General features: G+C 43.4%; 1 protein-coding gene across 2 annotated transcripts; it reads right to left on the reverse strand.

Annotated features, from left to right (window-relative positions):
* LOC308169094 (death-associated protein 1 homolog) lies at nucleotides 1-16,660 on the reverse strand. Of its 2 annotated transcripts, XM_080543737.1 has the most exons (5): nucleotides 16,502-16,660; nucleotides 14,629-14,734; nucleotides 5,032-5,074; nucleotides 1,909-2,024; nucleotides 1-63 (listed from the first exon to the last, which is right to left on the reverse strand). In XM_080543737.1, exons 1-5 carry the CDS (start codon nucleotides 16,554-16,556, stop codon nucleotides 60-62), a joined length of 324 nt encoding a protein of 107 aa, XP_080399863.1. In that variant the 5' UTR covers nucleotides 16,557-16,660; the 3' UTR covers nucleotides 1-59. The 2 variants fall into 2 exon arrangements, with proteins under 2 accessions (XP_080399863.1, XP_080399862.1); XM_080543736.1 differs by lacking the exon at nucleotides 1-63 and having other exon boundaries at nucleotides 1,103-2,024.
* Nucleotides 16,661-20,775: the final 4,115 nt, after the last annotated feature.

Here is a 20,775-nt window from a genome sequence, read left to right on the forward strand (position 1 = left end):
GCGCTAAATTATACTGGATTTTCCTCTGGTGTCTGGGGGTTCGCAGCCATGTTTCAATGTCACCTGATAAGAATAAGACCATTATATTATTACAGTATAAGCAGCACTCGAGTTGAGGGGGGATGGCATCCCCCCTGAAATATAAACAGTCAAAATCACCCCCCTTCTAAAACTGCCATCCCCTCTTTCCATACTTTAAGTCATTTTATCAATGAACGTGGTATTACTGTTATTTCAAGGTGCGAGGGTGCACGCACACATGCAATTATATTTTTACCAAGTTACTGACACTGAAGTCACAGACGCTGAGGGGATACAAAAATGTTGTTGCTATAGTAGTGTTGTTGCTATAAATCAAATCAAATCAAATGTTATTTGTATAGCGCATTTCTTACAAGATGCAACTCAATGCGCTTCACATACTGACAGAGCCGCAAGCAGGCAATAGTATAGTAGTGTTTACTGCTCCAATGTTCTCAGGTCTCCACAGGTACCTAGGGTGTTAGGGGTCAATTGGAATCAGGTACTTCCTGAATTGAAATCCATTATCTAAATACGAAAATACAATAGGATTAAAATTGTTTACTGCAAATCTGTATAACTACTGACATCCACAGGGTTCAATGCCTTGCAGAGGGGACAGAGGGAAGCTTAACTACTGTATTTAGAGAGTGTGTACAAAGAGGAGGACGTGACGGATGGAGTTTCTATTACAGGGTTCGACATTAACGGGTTGCCCGATTGCCCAGGGCAAGCGACAGTGACGACGCTGCTGGATCCTGGATCTGTGTAAAGCCTACGCGCTGATCGACAGACAGGTGGACAGGCGCGTACGCTTTAATAATATCTTCACTCCACGATCATCTAGTCTGGTCTGGCGCCTGCGCCGTCCGTTGTTCTTCCTGCAACACCGATACACAGATCCAGCAACGTCGTCGCTGCCGCGCAAACAAACCCGGCGAATGTTTTACTTGCCCCGGACAATTGTTAATGTCGAACCCTGTATTAAGTGAGAATGGGGGCCTACATATCCCATCATCCTTCAGTCCATACATTTCCCATTTGTCCAATAACAAATCAAGACATTACAAAAAGTGAGATTTTAAGTTAAATCTTTATGTATTACTTAGAACAACCACACCTAATGCCTAAGTCCACTCACTGACTAAGGATTTGTACAATTTACTCAAGAAACAAACTGAGTAGAACAAAAAAATAAAAATATTTTCTTTTAAACTTTATTAAATAAACTTTTTTGAGAGGACGATTTCTTTGTTCCTTGAAAACCTGAACTTTCGTGTTGAAATCAATGACACTTGAGAGCAAGAGGTTTGGTGATTAAGGAGGGGGGGGTGGGGGCATGGAATGTTTAACAGGGGTTGCCCTGGTAACCTGAGCACTTGTGGTGATTGGCTTGTTGATTGAGTGAATGGTGAACACTGTTCTTTCATTTGTCCATGATATTTCTGTGCAGCTTGGGGGTACAGTCTCCGCAATAAAAGTAAACACTAGAAGGCTATTGGTCGATTGCAACTATTTTCTGTCTCTTGATTGGTTGATTGGTTGGTTGGTTATTTCCTGTAGTCTGTGAGGTGGGAAGGCAGGAGCTTAGACTCATCACTGCTGTGTGATTGGTTGCTAGGTTGGTCGGTAGGCTGCTGTGATAGGTTGGCGTCCGTGGTCTGATGTCGGTGCATAATTGCATTGGCTCCAGGTGAACGTTGCCCCTTAGGCACAGATCTAGAATCAGCTTATCTTCTCCTCCTCAACCCTTAACTTAACCATTCGGTGGAGAAAACACTAAACTGAACATAGATCTGTACCTATGGGGCAACGTCCTCCTACTCCATTGCGGGGGACAGGTGGTAGCAGAGTTAGCTTAGCGGTTAGCAGTTAGCCGTAGCTCACTTGCGGGGCTGATGGATGTGCTGGTTGACTTGCTGGTTCTGGGGCAGTTTGGAGACAGAGGGCTGGGGCTTCTGGTGAGCTACTTGGGCAGCCGCGGGAGTGAAATCCTTGTCACCCTGAGAACACAGGCGGAGGAAACAGCGGTAATACAGGCACACGCAGAAAACACACACACTGGGGAACTGGAATAAATATGTACATGCGGGTGCACACACACAGGAACGCATACACGGGGCGTACGCACACAGCATTCCTGACAGAGACATCTTAAACACCTAAAATGAGTTAGTGTTCTCCTCTTAATTATATTCTTTTGGTTACCCAAAACCTCTCACATTCCCCCCCCCAAAAAAAAAACTCTCACATTCAAGAGAGGCTTGAATGTGTGAACACTAGATGGTCTCTTGCCTTCCCTACCACAGCACAGCAAAACAATATATTGTGAAATGTGTGTAAAGTTAAGCAATACAGAGACTTATTTACTAGTTGACGAGCATAGTAAAAACATTTGTAATATATATATTTTTTTTTTTTTTTGAGAGAGAGAGAGAGAGGGGAATTCAAGCACTTTCAATGACCCATGTCTATTTAAAAAAAAAAAAATTAAGACCTTGATTTTTTTCCCTCAAATTCACATACTTTCAAGGATTTCAAGGACCCGTGGGAGCCCTGCTGAATTTGGAGTCTGTAGCGAACATGGCCTACCCGTGGCCATTACCGTGGCCAACCCAGCCTCACAGTGTTGAGAGTATTTGCCACAATTCTGATTAACTGTCAATCCTCTGTACTTCACCAAACAAAATGCATTGAACAAAGCACTTTGCTGTTTGACAAGTAGCATGGGTCATGGACAGAACTAAAGGGCTGTGTGTTCGCTAAGAATGTGTGAGGAAACTTCCCCCCAGATCCAGCCTAAAGACTAGACGGTTAAAAGCAATAAGACGGAGCTCATGCACGTAGATGCTAAACAACACTTTGGGGCTAAATGTAGGCTAGGCTACATGCTGCGGCTACTACTTAGCTATCGGAATGTGGATGATTTGATTTGACAGGGCGTGATCTCAGTGGAGGTCTGTTCTAAGACATGGCAGGGCCCCCTCGGTCAAGACAAGGAGTTTGGGAGTAAAATGCCATAAGCTTCTCATGCTGTCTTCCATTTCTCTGCCATGTGAAATGCCCTTATGTTCTCATTTGCTCTCGTTGGCCTCCCTTCCATCTCTCTCCAAACTCTCTCTGCCTCCCTTACTCCCTAACTACTTTTTTATCCTGCTTTTTAGTTGCTATTTAACTTCAAATCCATTGACTCATGTCTCATGAGCAAGTTGAACTGCTAACAGCTGCGCATTTTGATTTAGGCCTATATAATTATTCAAATAAATTGGAAGAGATTTAGAATTGGCCATGTCCTTTAGTCAAAGGATTCATGTGAAGAACTGTAGAGTTCTGTCATTTAGTTCTCCATGTCTCTCAACCTCCAGAATGTGTGTTCTCCATACCTCTCTTTGTTTTGGTTTGACAGGAAAGACTGTTTGAGTGACAGACAGCATGAAACTAGCAATTATTTGTTAGTTTGTTGTTGACCAACAAGGTGATAATATGACTATGACTGGCTGACGGGCAGCGTCAGAAACGGAAACTAGCGATGTTGCTGCGTTCATGGATTAGAAAGGGAGCAATCTTATTTGGGGCGGCTGTGTCTCAGGAGGTAGAGCCGCCGTCCAATGATCGCAAGGCTGGCAGATCGGCGGTTCGAGCCCCGGCTGGCCACATGTCGAAGTGTCCTTGGGCAAGACACTGAACCCCAAATTGCTCCCAGTGAGCGGGCCGGTGCCTTGTATGGTAGCTTGCCGCCATTGGTGTGTGAATGTGTGTGTGAGAATGGGTGAATGAGAGGCCATTGTAAAGCGCTTTGGATAAAGGCGCTATATAAGTGCAGTCCATTACTTATTTATGTAAACATAAATATACAAATTCAGACCAGGATTCATCTACATATTTAGGAGTGAGGCCAGATGGGGAGGTTACCTAAACAACTATTTTAAACCCCTTGGATAGACTGATGGGTGGCTTTCACTTTGAATAAAAACAACATTTTCAAAGAAACGGTAAAAGCAGAACACTGCAATCGCACCGCACCGCTCCCCTGCCCTGTCCTGCCCCCACGCTGTGGTAGCCTCTAGCTATGATGGTTTAGATAGGGGTTAATAGGAAGCCTTAGGGGGGGGGGGGGGGGTAAAGCTTTATATGGGGGGGGGTCCTGCCATCAAGCTGATATCAGTGAGATCTACAGTATCTAAAGCTATCTCTCTGTCCAGTGGAAAAAAGATGTCTGAAAGCCTTTCGGGCCTCGCTGACCCTCTCAAGGACATCATGGTCACACACACACACACACACACACACACACACACACACACACACACACACACACACACACACACATACGGATGGACACAGACACAGACAGACAGATAGCCCCCCTCTATCTTCCCCCCCCTGCACTTTAACTCTTTCTTCTCTCCCAGTCTTATCTATTCTCCATCCCAACTCTCCCCTCCTCTCTCATTCTCCACAGTTCCCCTCTCCTCCCTCTCCTCCCTCTCTACCTGCTCTGGGCTCTCCCGCTACGTTTCTCTCTTCCAGGTTCTGATCTGTGCTTCTCTTGTCATAGAAAAGTGTGTTAAAACTCTCCCAGTTTAGTTTTTTTTTGTCCCCCTCCTCAGTTCTACCCTCTTTTATCCCCTCCTGCTCTCTGGTCCACTCTCTAAAGCCTCCCCTCTTTCATTAGTTCTGCTCTCCATCTCCCTCACGCCCTCCATTCTTGCTTTCTTTCTTCCCACACTCCCTCTCTCTCTTCATCCTCTCTCTCCAGGTTACTCTCTTCTATTCGGCTCTGGTTCACTCTCTCATAGTCTCTCCCTTTCAATCAGGGGTTCTCTCTCCCATCTTTTCCCTCAGTTCACAGACCCACTACCTGCCCCAGTAGACTCACTGGCCCAGATTTCTACACACACACACACACACACACACACACACACACACACACACATTCGGGAGTGCTTGAGTAACCTAGGTAACTGCCCACAGTGAGAGAGAGAGTGTGTGTGTGTGTGTGTGGTCTCTTACCTTTGTGACCACTCCTGACACAACCACGGTGGGCTTCGGTTGGCTGGAGAGAAAAAGAGAGAGGGGGAGGGTGGTTATGATAGGTTTCCATTTCAATGTGAATACTCGTGACATCCCATTTAGTCAGGATCAAGTCTTTACTTTGCAGCGTGTTCAGGGATGGTTCAGCCTATTCATGTCTAGGTGAAAGACCTCCCCTGAGAGTCGTCCTCATGAGTCAGTAGTGAAAGATTCTCTGCTTTTCTACTTCGCTACCGCAGCACAAGCTAACAGTTAGCAGGATTCAAACATCCCCAAGTTAGCAGTGTTTTAATTACGTGCCAAAATCTCCTCTGACGTGGCCTGGGGTGGTCCAGTGGTCTGGTACCATGGCCTGGGGTGGTCCAGCACCATGGCCTGGGTGGTCCAGTGGTAATAATAATAATAATAATAATAATAATAATGGATTTTATTTATAAAGCACTTTAAATTTCAAGAATCTCAAAGTGCTACAGTCAATAAAAGAAACAAAAACAGCACAACACAATAAAGATCACTAAAAACATCAAAAGCAGAAAGGTTAAAAAGACACTGTGGCATAAAACTAAAGAAAAAACTAAATACAAATCTGGCTACTGGAACGCTTTGTTAAAAAGATGAGTCTTAAGTCGGCTCTTAAAAGAGTCGACCGACTGTGGTGCTCTCAGGTGGGGAGGGAGGGCGTTCCACAGTTCGGGGGCGATGGAGCAGAAGTGGTCTGGTACCATGGCCTGGGGTGGTCCAGCACCATGGCCTGGGTGGTCCAGTGGTCTGGTACCATGGCCTGGAGTGGTCCAGTGGTCTAGCACCGTGGCCTGGAGTGGTCCAGCACCATGGCCTGGGGTGGTCCAGTGGTCCAGCACCATGGCCTGGAGTGGTCCAGCACCATGGCCTGGGGTGGTCCAGTGGTCTAGCACCATGGCCTGGGGTGGTCCAGTGGTCCAGCACCATGGCCTGGGGTGGTCCAGTGGTAGGGTCTACAGTGCCACACGTACGGCCATGTCGGCATGGGTTAGAATCCAACTCTATGCCCTTGCCCTGCTGACATACCATCTTCTCATTATTTTCTTGTCTTTCTCTACTTTCTCTGTCCAATAAAAACAACTGAAAAGAAACACAAGAGTGGGACTAAAACTAAGTTTAGTAGCGGCTATACGAGAGAAACCTGTACGAGCGTTTATTGTAATCACAAACAACATAGTTTTGTAGTTTAACATGGATTGATTTGTTCCTAGATACCAGCAGGTAGATTTGCGATAGCAAAAGCAGGTAACGGAGAACCAGAGAATCTGAAGACACAAGCACAGGCAGGTCTTTCATGCTGCCAAAGTGTGTGTGTGTGTGTGTGTGTGTGTGTGTGTGTGTGTGTGTTAGGGATGGGACGATTATCGTGTTTATCGTTAATCGCGATAAAAACACCCGCGATAACTTTATCGTGGAGAATTTTAATTAGTTGAATAATCGTCATAATCGTTTTTTTTTTTTTTGGTGAATTATTATTTTTAAATGACTGGACTTTTTAAATAGGCACTACCTTTTATAAACACTGCTTTGTCTGTCTGTTTTTATTGTATGTATTAATGTATGTGACCTATGCGTTTTTTTTTGGGTTAATATTTCACAGTGTTTCACAGAGACATGTACACAACAGGACATAACAACAACAACTAGTATCCGTGGGGGAGGTTATTGTCCCATTAATAGTAGAAAACTAGTTTTGCACTTTGTTATGCAGTACATTGTCCATAAACAGAAAATGTTTAAAAACAAAACAAAAACAAAAAAACAGGGGGGGGGGGGGAGGCCATGTCACATATCAGAAATAAACAGAAAAGAAAATGACACAACAAATGCCATAATATATGGGGGGATCACCCCCATCGGAGACAGCATCCATGTCTTACAGTCCTAAACACAGCGGCAGCACAACACCAGCACAGTAAATAATATTGTGACCCATACATTGTAGATCTGTTACACATTAGTCTTGTGTACTTTCTTGAGTGTAATCCACCAAACCTTTCATTACAATGGCAGCCAGTCTGGTACCAATATAATCTAAGAACGGAGACCAAATCTTATAGAATGTCTTTATCTTACACTTAGACCTATATGTCAGATATTCCATAGGAATCATATCAAAAATTACCTTGTGCCATCCAGCTATTGTAGGAGGTTTGCAGTCTATCCATTTCAGCAATATATTTTTCCTTGCACAAAAAGTGAGGATACACAGAAGTCTTTTGGAATGCCTACTTTTAAGTTGTTTGTCTGGGAACCCAAACAATAGACACATGGGGTCCTTATCCAATGTAACATCTAGAATTAGATGAATTTTATCCACTATACCTTTCCAGTAATCATCTATATATCTACAAGTCCAAACACAATGAACAAAGCTCCCAACCTCGGTAATACACTTTGTACACATTTCCGATTTGTTATGATCCATTTTATGTCTAAGTTGGGGAGTAATCTGCAAACGTTGTAGTAGTCTAAATTGCGTTTCCTTCGTCCTATTACAGATTGAGATGTCGTTTGCCGATTGCCATATTAGTGACCAAGTTGCTTCATCAGTATTAATGTTCAGGTCATTATTCCAGTCTTTGGGCGTAAATGCAGGTTTGCCTTTATCATATTTCGAAAGTGCTCTATACCCAAGCCCCAGAATGCCTCTCGTCTTTCCAGCAGAGACTATCTCCTCCAGCGGAGAGGGTTGGTGACAGAGGCCAGTGTCTTTTTGGCTATTTAAAAAACTTCGTATCTGAAGGTATCTGAAAAACTCATTTCGTGGTAGGTCATATTTCTTACATAATTGGTCAAATGAAAGTAGTATTTCCGTATCATATAAATGTCCGATAGTAACCATCCCTTTGCTGTCCCACCGCTTGAAACCCCTATCCGTGGCACCAGGGGAGAAGTCTATGTTGCCCCAAACTGGCGAGAGGGAGGATGTCATAATCGTATGTTATAAATAAATAGTAATATAATTGAGATTTCTCACATTTGCACTTTAACCTATCTTGAAGCTTTCAAGTCTCTAAGCCACAAGGCTAGCACTCAGTTTGATGACAGAAAAGTGTCAGTGTTCAAGTTTTGTTTGACAGTATTTTTTTCCTTTATTTATGCAGTGATACCTTATAATTTATCATTACCTTATTTAAGATTTTATTAAAGATTTTTATTTTTGTCAAGCTGTTTTTAAAATGATGTTAATGTTATTAACATGATTCAATAAAAATACAACAAAATCTAAGTTAAAGTGATTACAGTGTGTTTTATTGGCATTCTAAATAAAAGTTTTTTTTTTTTTTTAATTCTCGCGATAATATCGTGGATCGCGATTATTTTGCCCACGATAATCGTGACATGACATTTTCTAATCGTCCCACCCCTAGTGTGTGTACGTTAGAAGAAAAGGAACATCCTGGTCCAGTCAGCAAGTCCTAAAGGACTGACTATGACGGCAGACTGCCAGAACCAACCAACTGTAGAGACAGAACCGGTCCACAGCTCTCTGGACCTGCCAGCCTCCTAAATGACTCATTAATACTGGGAGGGGGAGCTCAGTACGGGGGAGGACATTAGCCGTCAGAGCAGAGCACAGGCGGGGAGAAGGGAGGGTAAAAGAAATTAAGAAAATAAGCTATTTTAGCACTAGCCCAGAGCAGAGGAGGGGGGGGAGCACATCCCACCTTAGAATTGGGGGCGGGAAGAGAAGGGAGGGGGGGGGAGAGAGAGAGAGAGATCAACTGAAGGTAGAAATCGACCTTGAAATGAAAAATTACTCTCATCCGATTTTACAGCTCCATCACCTGAGGCGGCAAACAAGTTGTGCGTGGTGCCCTGAAAAAAACACACACACACTCTTACTCAAGAAGTTTTTTCGAAGGGGCCACAGCAAGGGCCGGGTGTGGCGCAGGAGGTAGAGCCCCGGCTGGCCACATTGCTCCCAGTGAGCGGGCCGGCGCCTTGCATGGTAGCTTGCCACCATTGGTGTGTGAATGTGTGTGTGAATGGGTGAATGAGAGGCTGTTGTAAAGTGCTTTGGAATAAGGCGCTATATAAGTACAGTCCATTTACCAGTCCAGCACAGTTTTCACATTTACCGACTATACAGACACATTGTTGTTTTTTAAATATATTATACTTTAGAATGGCTGTATTGCAAAAAATAAATAAATAATAATATTTAAATATTTTAAGGAATTAAGAATCCTTAAAGGCCCAGACAAGCAAAATCCTTCGATAAAGAGGCCATGGACTGACTGACAGACAACCAAAGCCAGTCAGACAGACAGATACAGACAGACAGACAGATACAGACAGCCAGCCAGACAGAAATAGGGCTTTCACACCGCCAAGGAACAGTTCCCGTTCGCGATCTGAAACCTCCGAACCTTGGTGCTGTCTGGCGAACCAGCCCGCGTTCATACCAGTGTAACCAGAACCATCCGCGTCATCAACGATGGGTGATGAAGGGGCGGGGCAGGATAAACAAAAATGTTGACGTGACTGACGACGAGACTGTTCTACGTTTTGTTTCCCGCTTAAAACCACTATTTTCTGGTTCCAGCTGTGAACCAACTTTTCAGGCTCCGAACCAATGTATTTTCGGTTGGAACAAGCCGGCCAGTTCCAGACTTGGTTCGTGAACGCAAAACGGAACGGTTCCTTGGCGGTGTGAAAGGCCTAACAGACAGACAGACAGACAGCTAGCCAGATAAATTGCCAGACAGACAGACAGATATCCAGACCGACATCTATCCAGATAGATAGCCAGACAGACAGATAGCTAGACAGCCAGTCAGTCAGACAGCTAGACAGCCAGCCAACCAGCCAGACAGCCACAGCTGAGAGACTAGGGGGAGGGGTGTTACTCCATTGATAGACACTCTCTTTAATGAAAAGATAATTTTATCTGGGATTAGAGAGGGGCTTCAGTGTAGCAGCTGAAATATCCCAGCTCCAGTCAACCACAGTGCAGCTATACACTCAGGGAAGAGGAAAAGGGGAGCTGGGGGGGGGGAGCTGTAGTGTCAGAACTTGCCTGGAGGGGGCAGAAGAGAGAAGACAGCATTCAGCCCAGCATGAGGAAGGGAGAAGGCAACAGATATTTAGAGATATAAACACAGGGAGAGAGAGAGAGACAGGAAGAAAACAAAGGAGAAAGGAGGGAGGGAGGGATAAGGGACAGAGAGAGAGAGAGAGAGAGAGAGAGAGAGAGAGAGAGAGAGAGAGGAGACAGAGAAAATGAAAGATAGAAACTAGAACTAGAGACAGACACAGAGAGAGACAGAGAGAAGAAAAGACATGGAGAGACCATGGCCCAATTTGTTATGCTTGTTATTAAAAAAAGGTCTATAATACATTTAAATGGCTCCGAATCGAATGTGGTCCTGAAAAATCTCCAAACAGAGCCGTGGAAAGCCCTCCCCCTTCCCCCTAGCCGTTGATGAAAACATGAATTGGGACCACCCCTACCCTAAACGTGAACGCGCAAAACGGAGCCGTAGGGGTGAATTGGAATTGGACCCCTCTGTCTGTGCTTCAAGGGAGCAGGACGTTTCGCTGTTGACATTGGCAGGGCAGTGGTTGCCACGGAAACAGCTAACTCCTGTCAGCCCTGTCACCGTTTCCTGGAACTCACTGTAAGGTGGCACATCGTCTCCTAGGGACACCGCCTCTCCCTTCCTCTCTCTGTGTCCCCCTCCCTCCCTCTCGGTCTGCCCATCTCTCTCCTGCTTCACAGCTATCCCTCCATCTCTGAGGCCTACATTTGGTGAGACAGGCACTCCCCTGATGGCATCGCTTCACTGGCTACAACTAATGTGCAATTTACCCAGCAGCCACCTGATAACTGTCTATCAGAGAGAGTGAGAGAGAGAGACAGAGACTCTACCAGGGACGTGCGGTCAGGGGAGGAAGAGCCTCACTGTCGCTGTTCAACGCATAGCTAGCCGTAGCACTGTAGCAGGAAAATGGTTTTTAGGATATTTCGTTTTGAGACATGTTTTTTAGGATATTTACTTCATTTACTAGTAAAGGTAAGACCATGCAATATATGTTTTCATTCGTGTTGAATGTATGAACAGTGGAACTGCATTTTCCTATAAAACGTGAATCGAATACGTAAGTTACCTGTATGCGTGTGTTACCTGCAAGCGTGTAAAAGAATGCTGGTATGAAATATGAAACATGCGGTCGCCAATGTGCAACCTGACAATTGAATGGTGAATTGAAGCTAACTCTATCGGGTTCATACGTGTGTATATCTGGCGCTGGCTAGCCAGTGCTCCCCCAACCGTTGACCTCACCGCACTGCTATCTACCCATGCAATGTAGTCACACTATTCTTCCCCGGCTTAACACTAGAACAGCCGTGCCTTTTTACCTACTAAAAGAGCCGCCTCTTTACAATGCTAATCTGCTACTTACACACAACGACCACTAGTTGGCCCCTTGTAAATTAACCTGCTTCCTACACAGAAAAACAGCAAAATAGCTTTATATTAGCTTAACCTGATGTGATTTTGAAAATGTAAGGATACTGAGTGGTAGAAAGCACAAAAAAGTCATCAAAGGAGGGTCCTGAAATTTGGTCGAGTGGTCGAAGATATATATAAAAAAATATATATATACTGTATATATCAAGCACTTACTTTCTTATAACCTCTCTCTCTCTCTGGGCTGAACGTGTTCTTTGATGGCCAACTGAAGGGGAGCTGAGGCCAGGGCAGGTGCCAAGCTGCCAGCATCAGAGGGGATTTCTCTCTCTTGCATTTCAAAAAGGCACTTTCACAGCCGCCTCTCACATCTCTCCAGAGAGGACCCGGAGGAGACACGGCCGGCCTCTTAAAGATGGGGAGGAAGTGAAGCAGCAAGCCAAAGCCCCACTGAACTCAAGTGTGTGCGCGAGTGTGTGTGTGAGTATCTACCCATGCAATGCAGTCACCCTATTCTTCCCTGGCATAAAATAACAGTTACCTCACCTCTCCACGCTCAGGCTCAATGCTGATTCCCAAAGGGAGCAAGCCCCCCCCCCCCCCCCGCCCCTGTACACTCGCATGACGTCTAGTGTCTTCAGCTTGTCATGCAACAGACTGTTGGCTTGTTCACTGGGGAAACAGTGGTAAACAGAAAACACGACTCGCTCCAAGAGTCTGTCTCCAAGAAAAATTTCTTATCATAAATCATTGTTATCATAAATCAACTCAAAGGGCAGTCACCAAACAAGCAACTAAAAAAAGATATGCCATTGTTAGATGCATAGTTACTTTCCTTTTATAAGCGAGAGGATATTGTCTTTGGAGATCAAAACGGAAATATCTACAATGACACTATGTATAGTGTGGGAAATCAATAGGCATTTGGGGTTAGGACATTAGCTGTTGTGTTCTTCATGATTCGAAGAGGCAGCCGCAGAGACAGGAAGGCGAAAATCGGTCCACTCCCACTAGAACACCCCTGGGCAGTGACAGAATATGTCTATGCAAACCGAGTGTCAGGTAGGAGGACACTATTTTTAGAAAGTGCTTTTTCCAGGCCAAAAACAGTGTTGGTAAATAAAGTTTCTTTCAAAGGATCCCATTTGCTACTGATTAAAGTTAATCTTTACAATCAATAGGAAACTTTGAGGCTTTTATTCTTGATTTCAAAGCGATGACTTCTCTCTAGTGCCAACTTCCCAGGTGTAAGGCCAGTAGGAGACCAATGCACATGGCATGACATTATCCCAAGACCAAACATTAAAGATCCAGTATGTAACATTCAAGCCTTATAAAAGCTTCCTAATGGTTGTAATGACCATGTTTAATGGGTTAAAAGGGAGTATGAAGGGCATAGCAATAAGAACTTTAGTTGTCGTGATAACATCGAAATGGACTTTGTGCTACCCCCTCAACACCGCCCACCCCCCCTCCCCCCAAGTTGACATGTCATGTTGACTCTGACCTCATTTGGAGAGTGGGAATTGAGCCTCAGGGGATGAGGGGGGGGGTAAAGTTTGAGATTTTAGGCCCTGTTTGAAGACATTCAAAATCCATTCTTCCTTCCTCTGTTCCTTGAGGTAAATCATTGAACCAATATGATTGGGTTGGTGAAAGCAATGGTCAAAGCTTTCCACTGGATTGCTTTCAACAAGTGACTAATGTCAAATGAGGCATTTCTTCAAGGAAAGAAGGCTGTATTTCACATGTATTCAACAGTATTTAAACTGGAAATGGGGAGTTGTGTGAAATGGGGAGTTATCCATCTCCATGCTGACTGGTCAATCGGAGGCTGTATATGTAGGTAATGGCAGTTTCAGGTTCCACAAGCGTGCATGAGTCACCAACCCAACCTAACCACACGCTTTTATGGCAAATGAGGGTATGAAGTAAACAGTACATCACAAAACCGCACAGCAAATCAGATGGTACAATCTAACTATTCCAGACAGACATTCTCTGTTCTATTATGCCTGTATTATATATTATTTTTTTTATATTCCTTCCCTCGTCCTTCTTCATGAAAGTCAAATTAAACAAATCAAGCCCTAAGAGAGTGCCAATTATACGAAAAATCATAAACACACTTGTGCTACAAGCCTTTAATGTACTGTAATTATTTTACACAGTATACTGCAGGGAATTTTAAAACAGAGCATGTGACTCCAAATCCCACAATACACCACTCCAAAATAAGGAAGCACCATGCTGGCAGGCTTCCAATTGAGGTCACACCCCTTGCGATGCTTACATTCCGAGGCCTTGCTTTGAATACTCAAAAAAAAAAAAAAAAAAACTTCCTTTTTTCCTCCCTTCACTGACCTGACATGACTTGGGTGTGTCCCAGTACTCAAAAAAAGACTTTCTCTTTTTGCCCCTGGCCCTTCATTGTTTGCTAGAGCTCTAGTTCTCTCTTGCACACAGCGTAGTGGGAATATGTCACCTGTATAAACACACACTTCTCTGGTCCTCTGCTCACTGTTAGCTCTCTCTCTCTCTCTCTCTCTCTCTCTCCAATTAATTATGTCTATTTTTTAAAAACTACTGTCTGTAAGACTAATCTCTGCTTATTTAAAAACGTATCTAACAGAGCGCAAAATGGGTGACGGTGCATGAAGGAGAGAGGGCGGCGGAGAGAGTGTGTGTGTGTGTGTAATTTTCATTTTTGGCAGCCTGGGTCATGTTCCCAAGCTGGTGGTTAGGGGCCTTTAGATGGCCCACATATCCAAGAGAAAGGCTAAACAGTTAGCAAGATATTGCTCTATATCTGCTATGGTAGCCGCTCAATATGGAGACGGCGTTGCTTTTTGTACCCATAGAGTAGATATAGTTTTACAGTAATGCTGTTGTATCTGTTAACCCACATTTGAAACATCCTCTGTGTTAATATTGTATGTGTACGACGGTTGCTGTACAGTCACAAACGTATCTGAATGACTCCCAATGAACTGCACTGTTAGTGCTTATGTCCTTAGTGAGAAAATGTAGACAGACCAGGGGCTAAAGTTCAGTTTTAAATGGTGAAAGTGTGTGTGTGTGTGTGTGTGTGTGTGTGTGTGTGTGTGTGTGTGTGTGTGTGTGTGTGTCTTACGGGGTGCTCTCAAATTCCTCCTCATCGTCATCCTTGGGCTTCTCTGGTGGGGGCTCAGGAACCGCTCCCTGGTGCTTCTGCACTATCCTCATCCCTCCTGCCTTCACTGTAACACACACACACACACACACACACACACACACACACACACACACACACACACACACACACTTGAAAACACTCAAAAGAACCAATGGCACTACTAAACACAGCAGCTGTTTCAGTGGGCTATATCAGTGTTCAGTTAAGTACAATCAATGCACTTGTCATTGAGATAAGGAGACATTCACACTCGTGTGGTTCAACTGTACAGAAAGCGCAAGATGAGGCCCTATAAGAATATGTATTCATACACATTGCATATTGCCATGTCATGTAACAGGCGTATACTTTATCAACTGAAGAAATGCCTCCTTTGTTTGAATAGTAACATACAGTACAGGCCAAAAGTTTGGACACACCTTCTCATTCAATGTGTTTCCTTTATTTTCATGACTATTTAGATTGTAGATTCTCACTGAAGGCATCAAAACTATGAATGAACACATGTGGAATGATGTACTTAACAAAAAAGTGTGAAATAACTCTAAATATGTCTTATATTTTAGATTCCTCAAAGTAGCCACCCTTTGCTTTTTTGTTGTTAATAAAATAAAAAATTGTTGTTGTTAATAAAATATATAATAATAATATTATATATATATATAATAACATATTATTATTAACACATATTATATTTAATATTATTATAATATATTTTATTAACAACAACAAAGCAAAGGGTGGCTACTTTGAGGAATCTAAAATATAAGACATATTTATAGTTATTTCACACTTTTTTGTTAAGTACATCATTCCACATGTGTTCATTCATAGTTTTGATGCCTTCAGTGAGAATCTACAATGTAAATAGTCATGAAAATAAAGGAAACACATTGAATGAGAAGGTGTGTCCAAACTTTTGGCCTGTACTGTAAGTGTTACAGAGTTACTTATCAGTTGTCAGATAAGACTCATTCGGTGGTGCCCTACTTCCTATGTCCACGTCTCCTTAAGCGTTATCTATAGACTAATGGTAAAACCTCCACATTAACACATCTACAATAGGTTGAAAGTGTCTTCTATCCACATGTCTAGGCCTACTAATACATGCCAACACATCGTGAGCTTAGAATGAGAAGGTTCTATCTCCGTTTAGAATGAGAAGGTTCTATCTCCGTTTAGAATGATAAGGTTCTATCTCCGTTTAGAATGATAAGGTTCTATCTCCGTTTAGAATGATAAGGTTCTATCTCCGTTTAGAATGATAAGGTTCTATCTCCGTTTAGAATGAGAAGGTTCTATCTCCGTTTAGAATGATAAGGTTCTATCTCCGTTTAGGGTAGTTCAGAGATATTGAGTCTCAAAGTTTTTACATTCCATTATGTTTTGTGAGATGGAACCTTTGTATTATATGAATTACTAACAAACAAAAATCAACATTTAAAAAAATAACACCACACAGGCATTAATAAACACCTTAATGGATCAGATTATGTAACAAACTCAATTTTGACAAAAAGAACCTTATAATTCTAACGTCACGACTGGTGTATGGCCATGTGCCATCAGCACCTTGGCTACACTTATTATTGCATCTGAGTCATCTGAGAAATGGGATTTGGCGAGCGATCAAATCTCCTTCAAGACAACAAGATATTGACGACAGTGCTAACACTGTCTTGCAATGCAATTGCCATCATGAATATATGCATATTGGCTTAACACATCAAATCGTTGTTGCGTGAATACAATTGCGAACAATGTTGTTTGTTTGTCAGCTGAGCGTGTTGTTTGTCAGTGAGTAAAAAAAACAAAACAAAAAACATCCTACCAGCAGGAAGATGTCCACCTTTCGTTTCGATTTTCTCTTTTGGCGGCGAAGACATGTTCTAATCTAACTAAATGTTTAAGCGAAAGTGTGAAACGACACGTTTGGATACTGTTTCCTTTGGGTTTGTTGGGGGTAAATTGTAGCGAAGGGCTCAAATCGATATCGTCAACGTGGCTTTTTCTTGACCATTGTTTGGCAACGGTGCGTGATGACGTCAGGGAAAACCTCCGACAAATAGGAACGTCAAGTTCAGTCTGACGAAATTTTGGTCTGTACGGAAAGGGACTGGTGTCAAAAAGGAAGCTCACATTAGAAGGTGCGTCGCAATTCCTTTTCACAACCACTCGCTCCTAACCCGTTGTCGGCGGTGTCGTGATAAATCCATGGGCCACCAGACCAGAATTTCACATATCGGTGCCACTCAAGGTGGCAAAACTTGCTTATATTTTTTGAAAAGATACATGTCTGTAGATTATATTTTGGTATGATACCAATTCCTGAGTGGTAGCTAAGCTGAGTCACAGTTATATCAGCTCATGAAGTGAACCACCCCCTAATAAATTGCATTTTAGACGCTGGTGCCTGTCCTGGTTTAGACTCATGGTAAAGACATTTTCCATATGTTTTATACATATACACATATAGAGGTCACTGGAGCTCTTCAAAATGTCAATGACACAGATTGTCTCACAATTTCCGCCTAAACTAATTAACCCTGTGGCACCTAGGAACATCAGAGACACAAAACAGAACAACTGGAATAGCCTACTCACATGACTCTAAGGATTCAGGAAATGTGTGATTGTAAATTAGAAGGGCATTACGAAATATATTTAAACTATTGTCCATTCCCAAGTCATTCCCTCAATATACTGTTAATGTACATGTTAATATACTGTTAATATACTGTTAAAATGATTTGTTAATTTAGTTAAGATCAGTTGAGATTAATTTAAAATCACAAAAAGTGAAACTTTCATATATTCTAGATTCATTACATATAGTGAAATATCTCACTCCTAGACTGGTTGCTTCAATGAACTCCCTAGGAATTACCCAAGTCAAGGAATCAGCCACAAAGCATTTAAGACAAAGGCTGGAGAGTGAGTTTGCTGGTTTTTCCTCAAGCCTGGCCACCCGAAGTCAAAACAGAAGCTGAATGTCCTTCCATTCCAGAGTCACTCATTGTCTTCTTGTATTACCTACTCACTGGCTCTATTGATCCTGATCATGCACCACAGAGAGTGCAGCTTCTGCAGTCATTTGGCCATAACATGGTATATGCAGTGACATGTAGAAAGACCAAGCTTTCATTCTGCCAGTCAGTGTCAAGTCGTTGACAGGAAATTTAGATTTAATTTAATTTTATATTATTTTATTTAAGGATCCCCATTAGAAGCACACGGATGTACCTCTAGTCTTCCTGGGGTCCTGAAAATACAGACATACAGACATAATAACTGTACAATCTACAAAAGTCAGTCAAGCTAAGTGTCTATAGCAAAAACATACATATAAGTAGAGTACAAGACTATAACTGACAATCGACATACCGATTGTGAGCAATAACGACATGTGGGAAACAGCAGTATAGGTATAGTCAATTGTACAACAGTACAACTAAGCTCACTACACAAGATGAAGAGAAAAATGTAATATAATAAAGTATGTTGCTAAAGAGCTAGACAAAAGAAAGAGTTAGAACTGGAATATTTAAAATACCAGTCATCAGTCATATTAAAAAATAACAGTCCTCTTGGATGAGACACTGAGTACAATTGACAGCCTTGGGAAAGAGGTCTCACAAGCCGCTTTGAAGGAGGTCCTTGAGAACAGCTCTTACGCATACTGGAACTGTTTGAAGTCTACCGCAAGTTCCTCAGAGGTGGAAACGGCAGCCTCTCAACTTTCTGGATGTCCTATTTGGACATGGTTGAAATCTTGTTGGGGCTCATCAGAGCATCCAGAGAGGGAGAGTGGATGCTACACTCACTTGGCAAGCATTTGAGCAATGATCCCATGGTGCTTCGCCTATGACAGGATGAATTATGCACGATACCTCCCCTACTACTACGCCCAGATGTCTCAGCTTCCCACCACACACCCAGATGTATACACATAATTCATGGAAGGAGGCTTCTCAGTTCAACTGGGCTCCACCGATCCCTGTTGACCAAGCTATCGAAGAAACAGTGAACAAAGACACCCAGACTGCGGGAGGGACAAAGGGTTTCAGCTTGAATCCAGGAGCCGTGAATAAATATTACCTTACAGCTGAGTACAGAAGCATGTACCTCAGACAGCTGAGAGACCTGGTAGATCAAAGGCATGTCCAAACTGTCCCATCCAGATCTACAGGCTTCAAGGATCAAGAGCGATGAAGCAGATGTCCAGTCTCTCAACTGATCTTATGGAGAATAACTGGCTCAATCCTATGTCCCCTGATGAGACTGATCTTGTCAGCTTCTCCACTGGCTCCATGGCTCCACCTGATGTGACCAGGGATCTCTTGAGAGCTTGTGAGATAGGAGAAGAAGAGGCCTACCAGGCATTCAAGAAAACAAGGTTAGATGAGGACCCACCATCTGTGAAATTCCACGACAAGATGACCAAGCAAAGTCTGAAGACATTCTCCAATGTCAGCACACAAAAAAGCTAGTGGAAAAGAAAGCACAGTATGTGGTTCTGAAGGCAGATAGAAACCTGTTCAGCCACATGATCCTGGTGGCTGAAAGCAGGAAGGTGAATATGAAGGATGTCCTTGCCCACCCAACTGGGCCCACTGCCATGGGCACTGGCAAATGCTGATGGGTCCCTGCGAAAAACAAACAAGGCTGCACTTGCCAGAAAGCTTGAAAAGACTGTGTCTCCAGCAGAACACTTCCCAACCCCATCTACTGTACTTCCATCATTGATGGGATGAGTCTGGTCCAAAAAAATTAATGGCAACAACAAAACCTTTGCACAGGTTGCGTTAGGTGAGTCGGCCTTGACCCAGGTTCTCCATGAGGGGGCACAGAGTGAGAGGATTGATGTTGTTTTTGCCAGACATCAATCAAAGATGCTGAACGACTGAACCGGGGTGCAGACACCACTCTCCGGTACTTGCAGTACTCCATGTCCAGCGGTGAAGATTCCTGTGCAGTCCGTGAGACCAGTCTCATCACGTTTCTGGTGGAAGAGTGGAAATGCCCACAATACAGAGAAAAGCTGCATGGCAAGGTGTTGTACGTGACCTGTGAGGAAACTTGCTTCAAGTTGACAGAAGACGAGTGTGAAGAAGTAGCGGAGCTGCACTCCACACAGGACGAAACTGACAACCGTCTGCTTGACACCCGTCTGCTATGCATTGGATGCTGCAAATGCAGGCTCAGAAGCTGTTATCATCATTGCTGAGAACACTGATGTCATGGTGCTTTGTATTGGCTTCCAGAAGAACATCACCTGTCCAATCTACCTGCAATGTGGGACACAGAACTGCACACGGTTTGTTGATATCAGCTGTCACTAACCCGGCTCAGAGCTAGTGACAAAAATGGAGACAAGTCAGGGGTAAAGGAAATAATCAATGTTTTATTATTAACTAAAGACTAAAGTAAGCAAAAATAGAAATGGGATGTGATATAATCAATGGTGTAGGGTGTGGGTGAGTGATCTGTAAGTGGAATGTTGTTAAGTGTAAACATAGTAAAAAAGGATTGCCACTAACAAATGATCAAAAGTGTGCTCCTGTATGGAGAGAGAGACTGGTCTCAACAGCACAGCCTAAATAGGCACAGTCACAGGTATGCTGCATCACAAATCAGGCCTCCTCTCCCCACTGCCATCCTGCAACACAGAATCAGAATAAGACAGCAGAGAGGGAGGAGGCCGTAACACAGCAAACTGGCAAGCTCACTTGGAGACAGCGTCTGTGACAGCCTAATTGGCTTACACGCCTTCACAGGCTGCGACACTGTCAGTGCATTCGCTGGTCGAGGGAAGCTGAATGCCCTGAAGATGATGATAGAGCACACTTCCTACCAAGAGACTTTTAGTTGACTGGGGCAGTCATGGGATGTGAGTGATGAGCTGTTCCAGAAAATGTAGCAGTTCACCTGTTGTTGCTAATAGCAGCACTGGTGAGTTGAACGAATTGCGCTACCAGCTCTTCTGCACCAAAAGGGGAGAGGTCGAGTCCAGCCAGCTGCCACCATGTCGAGACTGTCTCTTTATGCATATTAAACGAGCCAACTATCAGGCAGCAATTTGGAAGTGTTGTCTGCAGGCTAACC

Source organism: Nansenia antarctica (genome assembly GCF_963989245.1).
Source record: "Nansenia antarctica genome assembly, chromosome: 12".
NCBI classification, from domain to species: domain Eukaryota; kingdom Metazoa; phylum Chordata; class Actinopteri; order Argentiniformes; family Microstomatidae; genus Nansenia; species Nansenia antarctica.